The following is a 15,014-nucleotide window of genomic DNA, read 5'->3' as shown; positions in this document are numbered from 1 at the left end:
AATTGAAATGAGATTTGTATTCCCTTGTATGCATGTATAAGTTTGCAACCTTTAGCTGGTAGCATCTACCCATTTCTGATAGAAGTAGGAATGACCCTTTTAAAGCACAGGCATTTGCCTGTTACACCAGTCCCCTGTAAAAATCTTGGATTAGACACTTGGATAAATCTTTAATAGAATAAACCAAACTGCGCTTTGAAAATCTGTTTTCTTTCAAAAGCAAACTTGTCTGTGCACGTGAGAGCTAGCTAGTGTCGTCCCCCCGGCTCCTTTTTGAAATGGAGTAAGGAGTCTGCCTTTGCTCCCTTTATAATTGGCCATTCCTGGAATAGATAGGGCCTCTGGAGGGCATTTTGAACGATTGATTAACTAGCTGTAATTGCAATCGCTCTGGGATGCAGTGTTGCATATTAAATGGCTTGTGTCCTGGTTAGCTTGGGTTAACAGTGGGAATGAAAGCTGCCTCCTGAACTGGGCCTGCCAGCCTGACGTCTTAAGGCAGCCTTCCCTGCTGGTGGCCGCTGGTTGCTTCAGACTGCAACTTCTATCAGTCCGAACCAGCATAGGCAGAATGGTAATGGTTGGAGGGCACCAGGATGGGTGCATTTGACTTAGGAAAATCTGTGGTATAACTGTACTTAAAATAATGTGTGCAGTTCTGTTCATTGTACCAGAAACAAAGAATATTGTGGAAGTGGAAAAAGTGCAGCAAAGAGCAACTAAAATTGTCAAGGAGTTGGAGCTACTCCTCCGTGAGGAATGGTGGTGGCAACTTAAAATGGTTCAGCTTGGAAAAAAAGGCAAGGAAGGGGCGACATGGTAAAGGTGTACAGGAGCATGGATGGTGAGAGAGGGACCTTTCTCTCTCTCTGCCATATTGCTAGGACTCAGGGTCGTTCCTTGAAGCTGATGAATTTGAGATTGAGGAAAGATCAAAAGAAGGATGTCTTCAAACAGCACGTGGTTACAGATGGAATTTGGTACCACCAATTTGGTCAGCACTAAAAGGGAATTGAATGAATTCACGGTGGAAAAGGATATCGAGGGCTACTAGTCCTGATTGATTATGTGCCATTTCTGGTGTCAGAGGCAGCATGCCTGGGTGCACCAGTGTGGGACATGTGAAGGGCTGTGGCTGTGGTGCTCAGGTCCTGCCTGTGGGTCTCCGCTGAGTAGCTGGTTGGCCACTGCTGGAACAGCATGTTGGATGGAATGGATTGATGTGCTGTATGACATATTTTTATTGGAATCTATGTAAAGATTTAAAGTTAATAACACTTGCATTCCTTTGACGGGAAAAGCAAAGGGATGGAAAAGTGTGGGCACACTTAAGACATTTTAGCAAGTGAGCAAATTGTGCACAATATACTAAGAGCCACTGATACAACATTGAAGTTGCCAAGCTTGTCTAATATTGTCAGGACTTTCATCAAGGGTAGGCATGAGTAGGGATTGCTAAGGGCCCCGATCCCAGCAAGGGGCCCACTAACAAGACCCCCACCCCTCTTGCTGCTTCTCTCTGCCATGGCAACTTGCTCCAAAGCAACCTCTTGCTACGATTCCACTGCCTCCTCGCTCCTTGGCCCCCTGCTCATCAGGGGGGTAAGTGGTGGCCGCAGTGCAGAAGAGGATGAGGAGCGAAAGTAGCTGGTCACAACGCGAGCGAGAGGCCACTGCAGGTCTCTTTCCCAAGGGTCCACGAAAACCTGGGGCCGCACTGTGGCCTTCACTTTCAGGCCCAAGATCAAGTCGTGATGGTGCATGGCGGCATGGAACGGAGTGTGGGCAACGTCAAGGGTGGGCTTCTCGGGCAACTGCCAGGGGCCCACAACCCAGTGGGGGCTCATGGACAAGAGCTCCTGGAGCACTTTACTGTTGTAGCCTGTTCGTCTACCTACCTCTCACTCTGGCTCAGAGCACAGTGCAAGTGAGGAAGAGGAGCAGGTGATGCCATGGCTCTTGCTCCCTGCCTGTCAGTGGTGGAGCCAAAGGGGAGGGCATGGAGAAGAAGAATCCGTGAGAAGGAGAGACAAAACTGGAGAGTCTTAGGTGTCTTTGGAAAGCAATATTAATATTTATTAATATGAAAGTTATTATGGCAATAGAGAAAGACTTTCATCGGTCTGCAAGACTCTCCCTTTCTCCTTCTCTGACTGGTTCTTTGCTGCCTGTCCAGGAAGCAAGTGGGAGCTTGGGGGAAGAAGAGGAAGAAAGGAGGGGAGGTCGACTCGCTGAGGAAGGGGCCCTTAGAGGATATCAAGCTCATCAGAAAGCTGGAGCTGACGTTGAACATTCCTGTTGCATCGAGCATTTTGTGTATTATTGTGAATGAACTTATAACATGGAACATTCTCTGAGGAAAATAAAGTGCAGGCAAAGTTTCCACTTTGGAAAAGTTTCTTCCCCACCTGGCTGTTCCTTCCTTGGGCCAGAATTGCATCTAATTTATGTGAGCAGCAGTGCTGGCCTCAGCAGTAGCTCCAGCCTGGCCATCTTTCAGGTGGCCTGGGAAAATCCTGCACTGCAGGGCATTTAAGATCCGACCGGGGTGTCAGCTGCACATTGCCTGAAAGCAGAGCCAGTCCCATCTGCACGGTCGAGGTCTTACTGGAGCAGTCCTTTCTGCCTGTCCCTTGTTCTGTGTTCCTCCTTACTGTGATGAATGTGCTTTTGGCAGCTGATGATGCCAGTGAAGATAATTTTTCAGCCCAAGAGAAAATGGGTTTAGTATGAAGTCTGGATAAGCTTATCGCTATCCGATTGAGGGTTGTGTTGCCATATGGGCGCTGTTAGTGTACCTGCATGATATTAATCTTGCTAGTTGGCCTGCTTTTCATAGCTGGCCTGCATTATCTCAATCAAATCACATTTAAAATCAGGCGCAGAATGGTTTGCATGGATTTCCCACCCACCTCCTTTTGGGACATGGCTGTTCGCTCCTCTTCTCCTCCCCATTCTGCCTTTCTCCTCTGAGCACTCTTGAAAGGGAGCCCGTTCCACTTAGCCATGACTCTGTGCCTGGTGTACTTTATTTGGAAAATTCATAACCTGCATTTTTCAAAAGCAGTTGGTATCATAGGAACATGGGAAGATGCCTTAATAGAGAGTCTAAACCGCTCACTACGGTATTTCATGGATGTTCAGCTGGGAAGTTGGAACCCACAACCTGGTATCACTGGTAATGGTACTGTCATACCATACATCCGTCTTGCTCAACCCAAGGCTCTTGGGTTGTGTTAAGCACAACTCCCGTCATCCCCAGCCAGCATGGGGTTGGGAAGGGCTGCCATATACATATGTGCTAGAAATACTGGTGTGCTTCCAGGAGGCATGTTTGGACTGATGTTGGGGCTGCCCAGGTCTTTGAAGCCCACTGGTACGTAGATGACTTGGCAGCGGCTTCCCAAAGTTTCAGAGCGGGATGCGAAGGGCCTTTGGCATGCCTGGCATGTGCATTTCCCAACTCCTGCTGCTTGCTCATGATGTAAAAGCATAATGAACACGCGAGAAAGAAAGATGGGCATGGACAGTGGCGCTTATTGGGAGGCTGTTTCGGTGGACTGTGACGTCATTGAGCTGCAGTGGATTTTTCAAGTCAAGAGGCTGGCCCATAGCTCTACCCCTGCAGTCCTTAGTGTGTTGTTTGAATAGTTAGTGACAGTGTCAGCAAAAGTCCCCACACGAAGTGAGTCATTTTAACCCTGATGAAAGTTGCTAGTTGCAACGTTTTCCAGCGCAGTGGTCAGAACATGTGGAATTAAAAGTCGCAACAAGTAATCAAGCCTCAACATTAATTCAACAGCATGTAGTGAATAAATTTAGGTACACAAAGTTTGCTGTTCTTGCATTCTGCTGTGGAAGGTTTTGCTTTTAATACAGAGGGGGAAACCACCAAAAAAACAGGAAGTTCATCAGGGGTTTAAGAAAGCTAACACGGTAACAAGCAGCAGCAACAGAAAATGCACGTTATAATGGAAATGCTTTTTAGAAAGAGGATAAGTTGTTATCATAGAATTGTAGAGTTGGACAAGGCTGCAAGACCATCAGGTTCAACCCGCTGCTCAGTGCAGGGCTCCCAGTTAAACCATCGCTCTCATCATGTTACAGTTCACGCTGCCTCTCTGTACGTCCCTTTCTTCTGATGAAGATAACCCGTGTGTAGAGTAGTAGTAGGGACTGCAATTCCCATCATCTTCTGGGGAGGGGACTATCTGCAGCTCTTCTTACAGAACTGTCAGCTCCAAGGCAGTGATCTCTGGTGCTCTTCGTAACAGGCTGAAGGCTGTCCTGGCTTTTGGATGCGCAGAGCATTCCATACACAACCTGCCGGACCTTAATAAGTTCTACTTATTATTGCATATTTTGTAATTCCGTAGACGATTTGAAGTCTTGGTATGAGGTCCTTGGGAACCAAAATAATGTGACCAGCCTTGTCTTCATCTGTGCACGGTGACTGTGAGGATGGGGAGTGGCATCACCACACTGCTTCAGGCAGCAAAGTGTCCAGTGGTATAAACACTTAACATGGGTTTGCTTTGTGATTCCAGGTGAAGGACCTGACCAGGTTTTTGGATCCAGCTGGCCTAGGTGTGATCAGCTTTGAAGACTTCTATCGGGGCATCTCAGCTATCAGGAGTGGAGGTAAGTTTATTTTTTAAACAAGAGGACCAAAGTGGGTCAGAGGCTTGGAAGAAAGACCTGTGAGTCTTCTCCGGACATGGTTAATTTCACACACGCTCATGCGTGGGTATTCACGCCCCTTCCCTGAAATGTCAAAAGACAAGCAGAGGAAAGGAAAAGCGTGCCATCTGCAATCCACCCAATTGCATAGGCAGGGATGAATCTGTCCTTAATTTCAGGTGGGTTTTGCTAGAAGGTATGCAGCACACTGAACCCTGGATACTCCCCTCTGGTCGTGTTCTCCTATCCAGCAGCTTCCTCCCCCACTTCCCCCAAACTCTTCCCGAGTTTTTGCGTATGTTGTTCAGCCTGGGGACTGACAAACTCTGGTCAGTTTGACAGCAAGTTACCCGAATACCCTGGTTTCTGGAGGTCAGCTTGAGGAAAGTAATGAGAGAGAGAGAGTGAGTGAGTGAGTGAGTGAGTGAGTGAGTGAGTGAGTGAGTGAGTTATTTATTTATTTATTTATTTATTTATTTATTTTTTTGACCTGTATTCCATAGTTAATTAGTCTCAAGGGCTCTCTAGGCTGATTATGAAGAAACAATTAAAACAACATATCATAAAACATATAATTACAATAAACAGTAACAGTATGCAATAAAATATACAATATGCAGCTGTGGGGTCAGGTATAAATGGATTAAAATAGTACATTAAAACTAAAAAACAATCGAAAACTATATGCTTTAAAATTGAGCAGTATAAAATCAATTATTAAAATGTCTGGAGAATAGGATTGTTTTTGTCTGGTGCTGAAAAGAATGAAATGATGGCGCCAGGTGAACTACTCTCAAAAGGCTGTTCCACAGAAGGGGGCAACCACTGAGAAGGCCCCTCTTCTATTTGCCACCCTCCTCCTTGGCTGACAGCTCTCTCCCTTCGGATAGCCCGGTTCCCAAGCTAGTTAGGGATTTATATGTCAAAACAAGTGGCTTAAATTGGGCCTGGAGCTCAACTGGTAGCCGATGCAAGTGATATAATATCAGGGTAATATGGGTGCCCAGACTTGATTTGGGCCAGGAGTCACACTGCCCTGCTCTGTGCCAGTTGAAGTTTCCAGACTGTTTCAAGGGCAGCTCCATGCAGGATGTGTTAGAAGAGTTGAGTTGGGAGGCGGCCAGAGCGTGCGTGGCTGTGGCTGGGCTCTGCCTGTCCAGGTAGGGCCACAGTTGGTGAACTAAGTGTAGCTGAAAGAAGGTGCTCCTGGCCACCGAGTCTGCCTGAGACTCAAGTGAGTTTTGGGTTCAGGAGCACCCCCAAGATAGGGCTCTGTCCTTCCGAGGGAGTACAGTCCCAGCTAGCACAGGCCGAAGGCCACGCTCTGGGCAGGCAGACCTTCTTATGTGGATTGAGCTTCAGTTGATTGGCCCTCATCCAGTCCATTATCAGACTCAGAAAGTGATTCAGGATGGTAATTGTCTCACCTGGGTTGGAGGAAATCAAGATGTAGAGGTGGGTGTCATCAGTGTACTGAAGTCACCTCAGGCCTTACCTCCGAATGACTTTTTTCAGCAGTTTCAAGTAGTATAGAGCAGCACGGGGGACAGTATGGAGCCCTGAGGAACCCCATACTCTAATTGCCATGGGGCAGAACAGCTGTTCCCCAGCACCACCTGGGGTGGACATGGTCGGCCAGGAGGGAGTGGAACCACCGCCATGCAGTGCCCCCAACTCAGCCAGCCTGCCCAGAAGGACACCATGGCCGATGCTGTTGAAAGCTACTGAGGAGCTCAGGAGATCCAACAGGGTTGCACTCCCCTGACCCTCTCCTGGCAAAGGTCATCCACCCAGAAGGTGACAACGGTAGTCTCTGTCCCAAACCCCAGCCTGATTGAAATGGATCTAGATAATCCATTTCGTTCAAGAGTAGCTGGAGCTGCTCAGCCACCATCCGCTCAAGCACCTTGCAGCCTGTAATTTACAACAGCCCTGGGTTCAGGTTTGGCTTTCTAAGGCGTGGTCTTTTCACAGCCTCCTTCAGAGAGGCTGCACTTCCTCTCTCAACAAGAAGTTGATGGCCTCCTGGACCCAGGTGCAAACCCCTTCACTAAAACTTTTGATGAGCCAAGATGGGCAAGGGTCAAGTAAACTAGTGGGGGCATGAACAGAACCAAGTAGCTTGTCCACATCATCAAACTGCAATAATTGAAACTCATCCATCAAAGTCAGATGAGATGGCTGTCTGGACACCTTTCTCAATAAGGCTAGATCAGCTGTAGAGTCCAAGTCATGACATATCCAAGTGATTTTGCTAGATCACTGGTGCTTTTCGGCTTTGTGAGCTATTTTTGAATGCTTGCCGTTGATGCCGCCTGAAGGAGCAGGGCTGGAGCAGGGCCCTAGCACCTCTCTGCAGGGCAAAGATCTGGGCATCAGTCCCTGGAATCACTGGTTGAGAGCAGGTTCTCTGAACGATCTCTGTCCGACCTCGGGCGCTGGTCTCACTGTGGCAACTGCATATATCGCCTCTACTGGCTTCTGCAGCAGTCTGGCTCCAGTCACGCTTATCAGCTCTTTTTGTTTTTCTTCCTGTAGTCCCGTCTTTTCATTCGTTGAGTAAAAGCGCATGGAGTTGCCAGCTTTTTGGAAGGTTGCTCTGTCCTTTTGCAGGGGCATCTCCCATGATAAGCTGCCAGTGCAAATGTATTCTAAAGAGCCTCCAGGATTGGTGTGGGTGGCATGAACTGAGTGTTTTTATTAGCCTCTTTGGAGCAGCTTTCCCTGAAATAAGGCTTTAAGTCCCTTTCACAATCCGTTCCATGTACTGGAGGAGTGTTCTGCAAACTGGAGAGCAGTAGAAGTCTTAACAACTCCTTAACTTTTTTGGCCTAACTTGAGAGTTCGCTGGTTCTATGCATGTTGTGGAGTGCCAGGCTAATTTGTTGGGTGGCAGATTTTTCCCTTCCTTGAGCAGCTCCATGCATTCAATGATTCTTCAGTGTGTTGAGGGTATATTGCTGTTGGTGCAACAGAGAAGGTTGCACAGAATTTGGGATAGTGCCCAGCAGTGCACCTTGATGCACATTGATAATGCTATGGGAATAGTGGCTGAGATGCAAAGAGCTAGTTTAGGTGTGCCCACAATCTTGGGCATTCCTCCTAACAGATTTCTGTCTCTTTTCTGAAGGGCAGGCTCAATGTCCTATCAAAATCTCCTATCTGAAATTTCTCTGAAGTTTCATTTGTTGCTCGATGGGCATCATCTTGGACTGCTATTCAAGAAACACAACGCCTCTCAAGCTCTCTTGGATATAGTTGTGTGGATCTTTTGCATTTACCAACCACTGCCCTTCTGCAAATTTGCCATTGGATGCACCATGCCCATGACACCTTTGCAGAGAGCCTAGCTTGCAGGAAGGTGCATCCCTTTGGCATCCTTTGTTGAAGCATTTAACTTGCAAGGATACCTGTGCTGATTCTGCATGTAACCACCCCCATCTTTCTCTGGTTTAGTGAAGATGCTACATCAGGGCTCTCTTAACCATAATAGGGTTGCAAGCCAGGCTTGCTAGTGAAAGTTGAAGGCAGAAGAAGAAAGAAAAGGCCGAATAAGAGAGGGATTGACTCCATAAAGGAAGCCACAATCTTGAACTTGGAAGAGCTCAGCAGGGCTGCCATGGACACTGCGTTTGGGAGGGCTTCCGTTCACAGGGGCACCATAAGTAGGAGGCAACTTGATGGCATGTAACCACCGCCGCCACCAGGGTACTGACCTGCACCTTCACTGGTTAGTGACAACCCTGGCGCCGTTCTCCATTTGCACATGGCTAACTTTAAGCCAGGGGTCTCAAACTCAGCTGACCTGGGGGCCGCTGGAAGTAGAGTCTGGGCGAGGCTGGGCCGCATCAAGTATTCCACCACCGCGGTGGTGGTGGGCCGCTCATCCTGCGGTCGGCCCGGGCGCCGCTGGCGCTTTGAAGGCCGCAGGGCCCCTCCCCCGTGCCCCACCCGTCCCGGCAATTGGCCCGCAGGCTGCGAGTTTGAGACCCCTGCTTTGAACTGAGGGACTGCAGGTGGCGCAGTGGTTTGAACCGCTGTGCTGCTGGGCTGGTTGATCAAAAGGTCGCAGGTTCGAGTCTGCACAACAGAGTGAGTTCCCGTTGCTCCATCCCAGCTCCTGCCAACCTTGCAGTTCGAAAGCATGGAAATGCAAGTAGATAAAAAGGTACCACTTCGGTGGGCAGGTAACAGCGTCCCGTGCACCTCGGTGTTTAGTCATGCTGGCCACATGACCACGGAGACTGTCTGCAGACAAACACTGGCTTCCTTGGCTAGGAAACGGAGATGAGCACTGCGCCCTAGAGTCAGACAGGACTGGACTTAATGTCAAGGGGAAACCTTTACCTTTACCTAACTTTAAACCAAGGTTTGCAAATCACTTTCTTGTATAGTTAAAAAGCTACTTGGGAGTCATCGTAACATATTACAAAAACATCAGTTTTAAAGATATGCAAGCTCTACTGAAATAGTGCGGTTCAAATTGTCCCTTGATTGAAACCCTGTGAGGTTAGCAAGTTAGTAAGAGGTTAGTAAGAGTTCACTGAAACTGAAACAAGGAAAGATGTGGAGGGCACTGTGCAGACATAATGCCATGTGACTGAAATGTATTGGGGTAGGTGGGGATCTGGGCTTGCTCAATCCCATCCACTCACACGGGGCATTCAGGATCTCCATTCTGCAGTGAGACAGCTGGGATTTTACTGGCCCCAGATCCCTGCTGTCTCCCCTTTTCTTCATCGCTTGTCCAAAACAGGGCCAGTCTGAATGCCGAATCTTACGCAGTGCCTAGCAACTGTGAATCTTTTGTTCTAGATGAATGTTGGGTAATGAGAGAGACAGTACGGTGTAGTGGTTAGTGTTTGGGGCTGGGGATGCCTGGGTTTTAGTCCTGTCCTGGCCATGATGCTCACTGAGTGAGTTTAGGCTACTCCTTTGACTCTCAGTCTTACCTCACAGGCAAACAGCATCAATGAAGAATTTTTAAAAGCATAATCGCAGTGGGCAAGAGGGGCAGTTTTTGAAGTGTGAGCAGCACAGGTTGAAATGCAGCGGGCGAGAAGGAGAACCATCTTCTCTCTGTTTGTTGAAAGTGGTAGGCCAGATGGTGGATCTCCTCTGGGCTGCCTTAAGGCTGCAGGCTGGAGATTCTCCATCCCTGGACTGTAGTGACCGTGCTTCTTGGCAGATGGGCAAGGAGAAGCATTTCTAGGCTCTTGTATCCTGACCAGCTGTGGCTCTGCCATGGTGTAACTTCTGTTCTCTCACTCCTCATAGTGTTTGGAGGTGGTTTTGCACCGATGGGACTCCCTTGCCATTGTGCATTAATGGAGAAGCGAGAGAGGCACAGTTCCTTATGACAGTCTGGCAGCTTCGGAGCTGGATGCACTTCATAATGCCTCTCCCAGCCATCTCTCAAGTTGGCTCTCTCTTTGCGCTGCTTCTGCCTGAAGCAAGCAAGCAGGCTTTGCTGACTAATGTCACACCGGAAAGTACAAGATGCAGTTGGCAAGAGTCTCAGTCTCTCCCTCCCTCCCTCCCTCCCTCCCTCCCTCCCTCTCTCTCTCTCTGTGTGTGTGTGTGTCTGTGTGTCTGTCTCTCTCTTACCCATATCTATATCTATATCTAAGTGTGCTCTTCTCTTCTCTTCTCTTCTCTTCTCTTCTCTTCTCTTCTCTTCTCTTCTCTTCCTTTCTTTCTAGTCTGGTGACAAATTTTTTCCCAGCTCATGCGATATATATCTGCATTGCAGATCGTTTTCTCCCTGCTAAAGAAAAACTGGCAATTGTTCATCCTGTGGATGGCTGGAAACCCCCCCCCCCCCCGCCTTGGAAGCTCTTAAGTTAGAAGCGGCTCTGGGCTGGGTCCGTGGTGTGCAGCCAGACACAGGAGCCTCATGCACCCTTAGGTTAGATGTTTCCTCTGCTGTGGAGCCACTAAGGCTCGATCTAAGCAGGCTCTTGAACGAATTGGCACAGTCCCAAGGTGATAGAAGGGGCCGTGTCCCTTCAGGGTTCCAGTGAAGGATTAAATTTGCAAACATGCTTGGCATGAAGAGAAAATTCATATGGCATATGGAGAATTAGCCATTGGTGAGAACGCAGGGTTAAAAAAGACTATTCTTGGTAGACTAGTTTTACGCCTGCAAGGGGTTGTGTGTGTGTGTGTTCCTAAAAAACCTCAGAGAACACTCCTTCCCCTGAAGGCATCCGTTTGGAAAATGGGGCAGCTTAAGCCAAGTCAGGCATGCCTGCAGACATGGCGAAGAACAACGCCCTGCAGTGCCCGGCCAGGATTGGCCTTGAGAGGATTCTCAACCCTGCGTGCGCCCGTCCCTTGAGAGAACTGTTCATTGTTCCTGCTCTCTGCATTCTTCTACCAGGTGCTTGTTCCTGCATCGTACTAGATTGTTTACCATTTTCTTCTAGTTAAAAAAACGGGTGAATAAGCCCCATATACTTGTCCATTTATTTTATTACTATTATTTTATTTATAAAATTTATATACTTCACCCAGTAGTCCCACATGGGACTCCCGTTTACGTTTTCTGTTCTGAGAAATATTTTTGAATGCACAGTGATGAGAAATTCTTGATAACCCTGGGCATTTAATATTGGTACGCCATTGCTTCCGTTGCTTGAAAAATGCCTAGCCATGCTTTTGAAATGGTTTTAGTATGTTCTCTGGAACTCCTCTCGATTCATCTTAAAAGTGCTATAGGTTATGAAAATTTGTCTTGCCTCGTGTGGTATAAATAGAACAGGAGCTTTGATTTGTCTACTGAGCTGTCACCAGAGGCCCAGGAAGCTGCAGTAACTGCAAAATCGGATGTGACTACAAATGAAATAGAATTTTGTACCAGATCACATTTTAAAAAGTGTGTATATATGCACACCTCTCAGCTTTTACATCTAGCTGCAGTGCTTTTGTGCATATATTGCTTGAGATTTTCAACAGTTAAAATTCCCTTCCCGTGCCTGAAAGAGGCCCAGAATTTCAGGGCTTCAGCACGAATTAATTCTCCAACTGTGGCACATGCTTTAATTTTGTGTTCTTGGGAACTTAGGTTATTACTCACTACATGGAGGTGTAGGTGTCCTGAGCAAAGTTGCATCTGGTGAAAAATTGTACATTCTGCATTCCGTACGCAAGGGGGAAATGCCTTCCAAATTTTGTGACATATACAAATTATGAAAATACACTTTGTTTGCATACCACATCCTTTTTGTACCAATTATACTGTATGCATAATTTGCATAGTTAGCTTTTGTTGGTTGTAATATGGGACTAAAGTAGATATAGGCAACATGTGGCCTTCCAGATATTTTGTGCTGGAACTCACATCAGCCCTAGCATTCATAGCCAATGGCGAAGGATGATGGAAATTATGGTCCGCTAGCTGTCGCTGCTACATTAAGCAGAGATGCAGAGTTCTGAAGCTAAAGGAATCTCAGAACCCAGAGGAGCAACTATATAGATTCCAGCTAACACTGCCAATGCAGTTTCAAGCTATTAAGGACTAAATAGCTATCTTAGCAGCTTAATAGCCGTCCTTGCTGGTACTGAGAACTAAAAGTCGCATTCTGAAAGGAGAGATTGAAAGGAACCTGAGATTCGCAGGAAGATGAATTCTGTACCCAGCAGCCCGTTACGCACACTGTTTGTGTTCCCCTCGAGTCACGTGCACACCCTGCTGATCTGTTTCTGTGACTCTGAAGTATTCTGTGCCTGTTAACGGTGTTGGGGTGTTTCAGCTGGATAGGAGTCTTAATAATAGGATTTAGAGCTTTGTCATTTGATTCTCTGGAATTAATTCTGGACCTGTTAGATTCAGTGAGCTGTTTTTCTGCATGCCAGGTTTCAGATGTGAGAAAAGGGCTTGGGCTTCTCAGAGGTGTCCATCTTGCTTGGCAACCTAAAATAACAGCAGCAGTAAAAGAGGCACCCGCCATCCTGATGGAGACAGCACGAGCAGCTCCTTCAAGGAGGTGTTGTGTAAGCCTCAAGCGGTTACCCACTCTGGTGGCAGGCATCTTGAACCAGGTGGCACTTTGCCATAGCTTCATAATTCAGCATGCACTAGCAAAGCCTTGATCTGGGCCTCATATAGACAGAACCAGTCCAGCTGGACAGGTAAGCTGTACTACTGGGCTACTGATCATTTAGTTTTCCCAGTAAATCTGTACATAGGCATAACATGAAATATATTTGGAGGGTGTGAGTTGAACGTTTCTCTCTTGGGTCTTCACACATGCTACTTACCTGCTCAACATCACAGGACAGTCTGTCTGATGTTCTGACTGGAAACCATTTTGTTTTTGTGGAAATGGTAGCTCTGTCTTTAATGGCCAATTCACACATGCAAGGCATTGCTTGATGTCAATCACCATGTGATTGGGATGCATATGTGACTCCTCCTTGTCTGTGAAAATAAGTCTTTTTGCTCTGGTTCACACATAATGCTAATCTATGGATTCTTTAGCCCTTGGTTAACCAATGGTTACCCTACCTGGGGTCTGTGTGGCAGATGATTAAACAAATCATGGTCAGTTTTCTAAATTGCTGGATTGTTTGTCTTCCCTCCTCCATCATCCTCTTTCTTTCTGTATCCCAAATTACTCTGTAACATCATAATAGTGGCATGTAGGAGCAACTGTTTTTGTTGTTTTTTAACCACTCTTGCTGGCAAAAAAAATCCATAAGCAACCCACAGTGCTTGTTTAATAAGTGGATTGTACAGGTGAACCAACTCAAGAGTTCAGAACCAAGCAACAAACCATGGGTTCTCTTTCTAGGCTATTCATACTTAGCAAACTCTGTTTACACATCACAGTAATCCAGAATTCTACAACCCCTATCATGGGATTAGCATGATATCTGAACCAAGCCAATATATTTTGCTTAATTATACTCCAGTGCACTTCAGTTTGGACCCCTTCCCATAGCCTCTACTAGCTATTAATGTACAAGCACGGCCCAAACTAACAAGGCAGATGATCCACACATTGACCATTTTTTTCCAAGTGAAGAAATAGCAAGGAAGCTTGGAACAGTGATGTCGCTTTGCTTTATCAGTGCAAGGCCAAACTGAGGATGGCAGGAAACCACTCAAACGTGTGTTGGTGAAACTATAGCTGTGATATCATCGCCTCGAGGCTCCAACTGAATGGAAGATTTGCAGAAAAGTTTGCAGCAAGAGCCTTTTTGCCCCCTCCCCCCCCCACTTTGCCACTCTGCTGCATTAGTTAGGGGGGACTAATGGACAGGCACCTGAGTAATCCAACTTGACTGTTCTTAATCACAATTTCTTTTAGATATCCTCTCTTAAAGAGCTCAAGTCAGACTGTAAGGCCAAACTTATTAAAGTTCAGTAGTATGAGCTTCGTTTGCCTTTGGACTGTTCTGCAGTACTTTCAAGTACCTCTATTCCTTGAGCTCTCAAAGTGTTCACATTGACATCATCACTGTTGTAACAGCCCAGTAAGAAGGGATATTTGCAGCTGGAAGGATTGAGGCCGAGAGAGGTGTTGATTTGCTAAGCCCACCTAGTGGGCTGGAACTGAACAGCTGCAAGGCTCATGCTGATATGCTCTTGGTGCAGTGCTGTATTGTCATCCCTTTGCATCCATCTCAGCCTCTTTGAAAAATCATACTTCATTGTCTTAGAGCAACTGTCTCCCACCCTAATCTGCCAGATTTGTTGAGCTACAATTTCCGTTCCTTTCTAGATGGGATGGCCCATTAGGCTACTGGCAAAGGTAATGGAAGTTGTAACCCAAGGCATCTGGAGGGGACTGCATTGGGGAAGGCAGAGGGCACAAAAGAAAACTTCCTGAAATCCCAGACCTATGAGTACAATCTGTAGGTTTCCTGGCTTTTGTGTCATTCCCTCACCCACCCATTCCAGTAAGTAGAGATGCCACTCCTTAATTGTAATTACTGGCTGTAAGAGCTTTAAGTTAAACTGTGCTGGTGCCTTTCTTATTTCTGGTATTTTGGCTTTACCTGCCTTTTGCCTTTGCTCTGTCCACTGCTGGAATGTGGCTCCCCAGGCGCTTTTATGAAATGAAATTTCACCCTTGGCCTAAAAGAGGCTGAATTCTGAATTTTGCTTTAAATTAGCTATAGGGTGGCAGTCTGGGGCAGTGTTGCTTCTGTTTGGGGTGTTTTAGTTTTTTAGTTCTCCCCAATCCTTTAAAAAGAAAGAAGGGGGGCTCTAAGAGGAACTAAAGGAGACTTTATTTTGTGTGCAGAAAGTCTTTGCAGTATCCAGTGACTGCATTCTGTCTCTGGTAGGTAGAAGAGCACTGCAGTTTGAATGTAGGCCGTAGAAG

The 15,014-nt window shown here is 46.8% G+C and overlaps 1 protein-coding gene across 6 annotated transcripts in view; it reads left to right on the top strand.

Moving 5' to 3' along the window:
* RAB11FIP3 (RAB11 family interacting protein 3) overlaps positions 1 to 15,014 on the top strand; it is a 121,489-nt gene that overhangs the window by 27,338 nt on the left and 79,137 nt on the right. For 5 of the 6 annotated variants that reach the window (XM_044433583.1, XM_044433588.1, XM_044433584.1 and 2 more), the window contains exon 2: positions 4,548 to 4,641. In XM_044433583.1, coding sequence (XP_044289518.1) covers positions 4,548 to 4,641 — 94 coding nt within the window. Of the gene's footprint in view, positions 1 to 4,547; positions 4,642 to 15,014 lie in introns of those variants that run through there. The other variant, XM_044433587.1, reaches the window with a different exon arrangement.

The sequence above is a fragment of the Varanus komodoensis genome, unplaced genomic scaffold, assembly GCF_004798865.1.
Source record: "Varanus komodoensis strain SLA01 unplaced genomic scaffold, ASM479886v1 scaffold26, whole genome shotgun sequence".
In the NCBI taxonomy this organism is placed as follows: Eukaryota; Metazoa; Chordata; class Lepidosauria; order Squamata; family Varanidae; genus Varanus; species Varanus komodoensis.
Note: the sequence above shows the minus strand (reverse complement) of the source record. Positions and strands in the feature narration are given on the sequence as shown.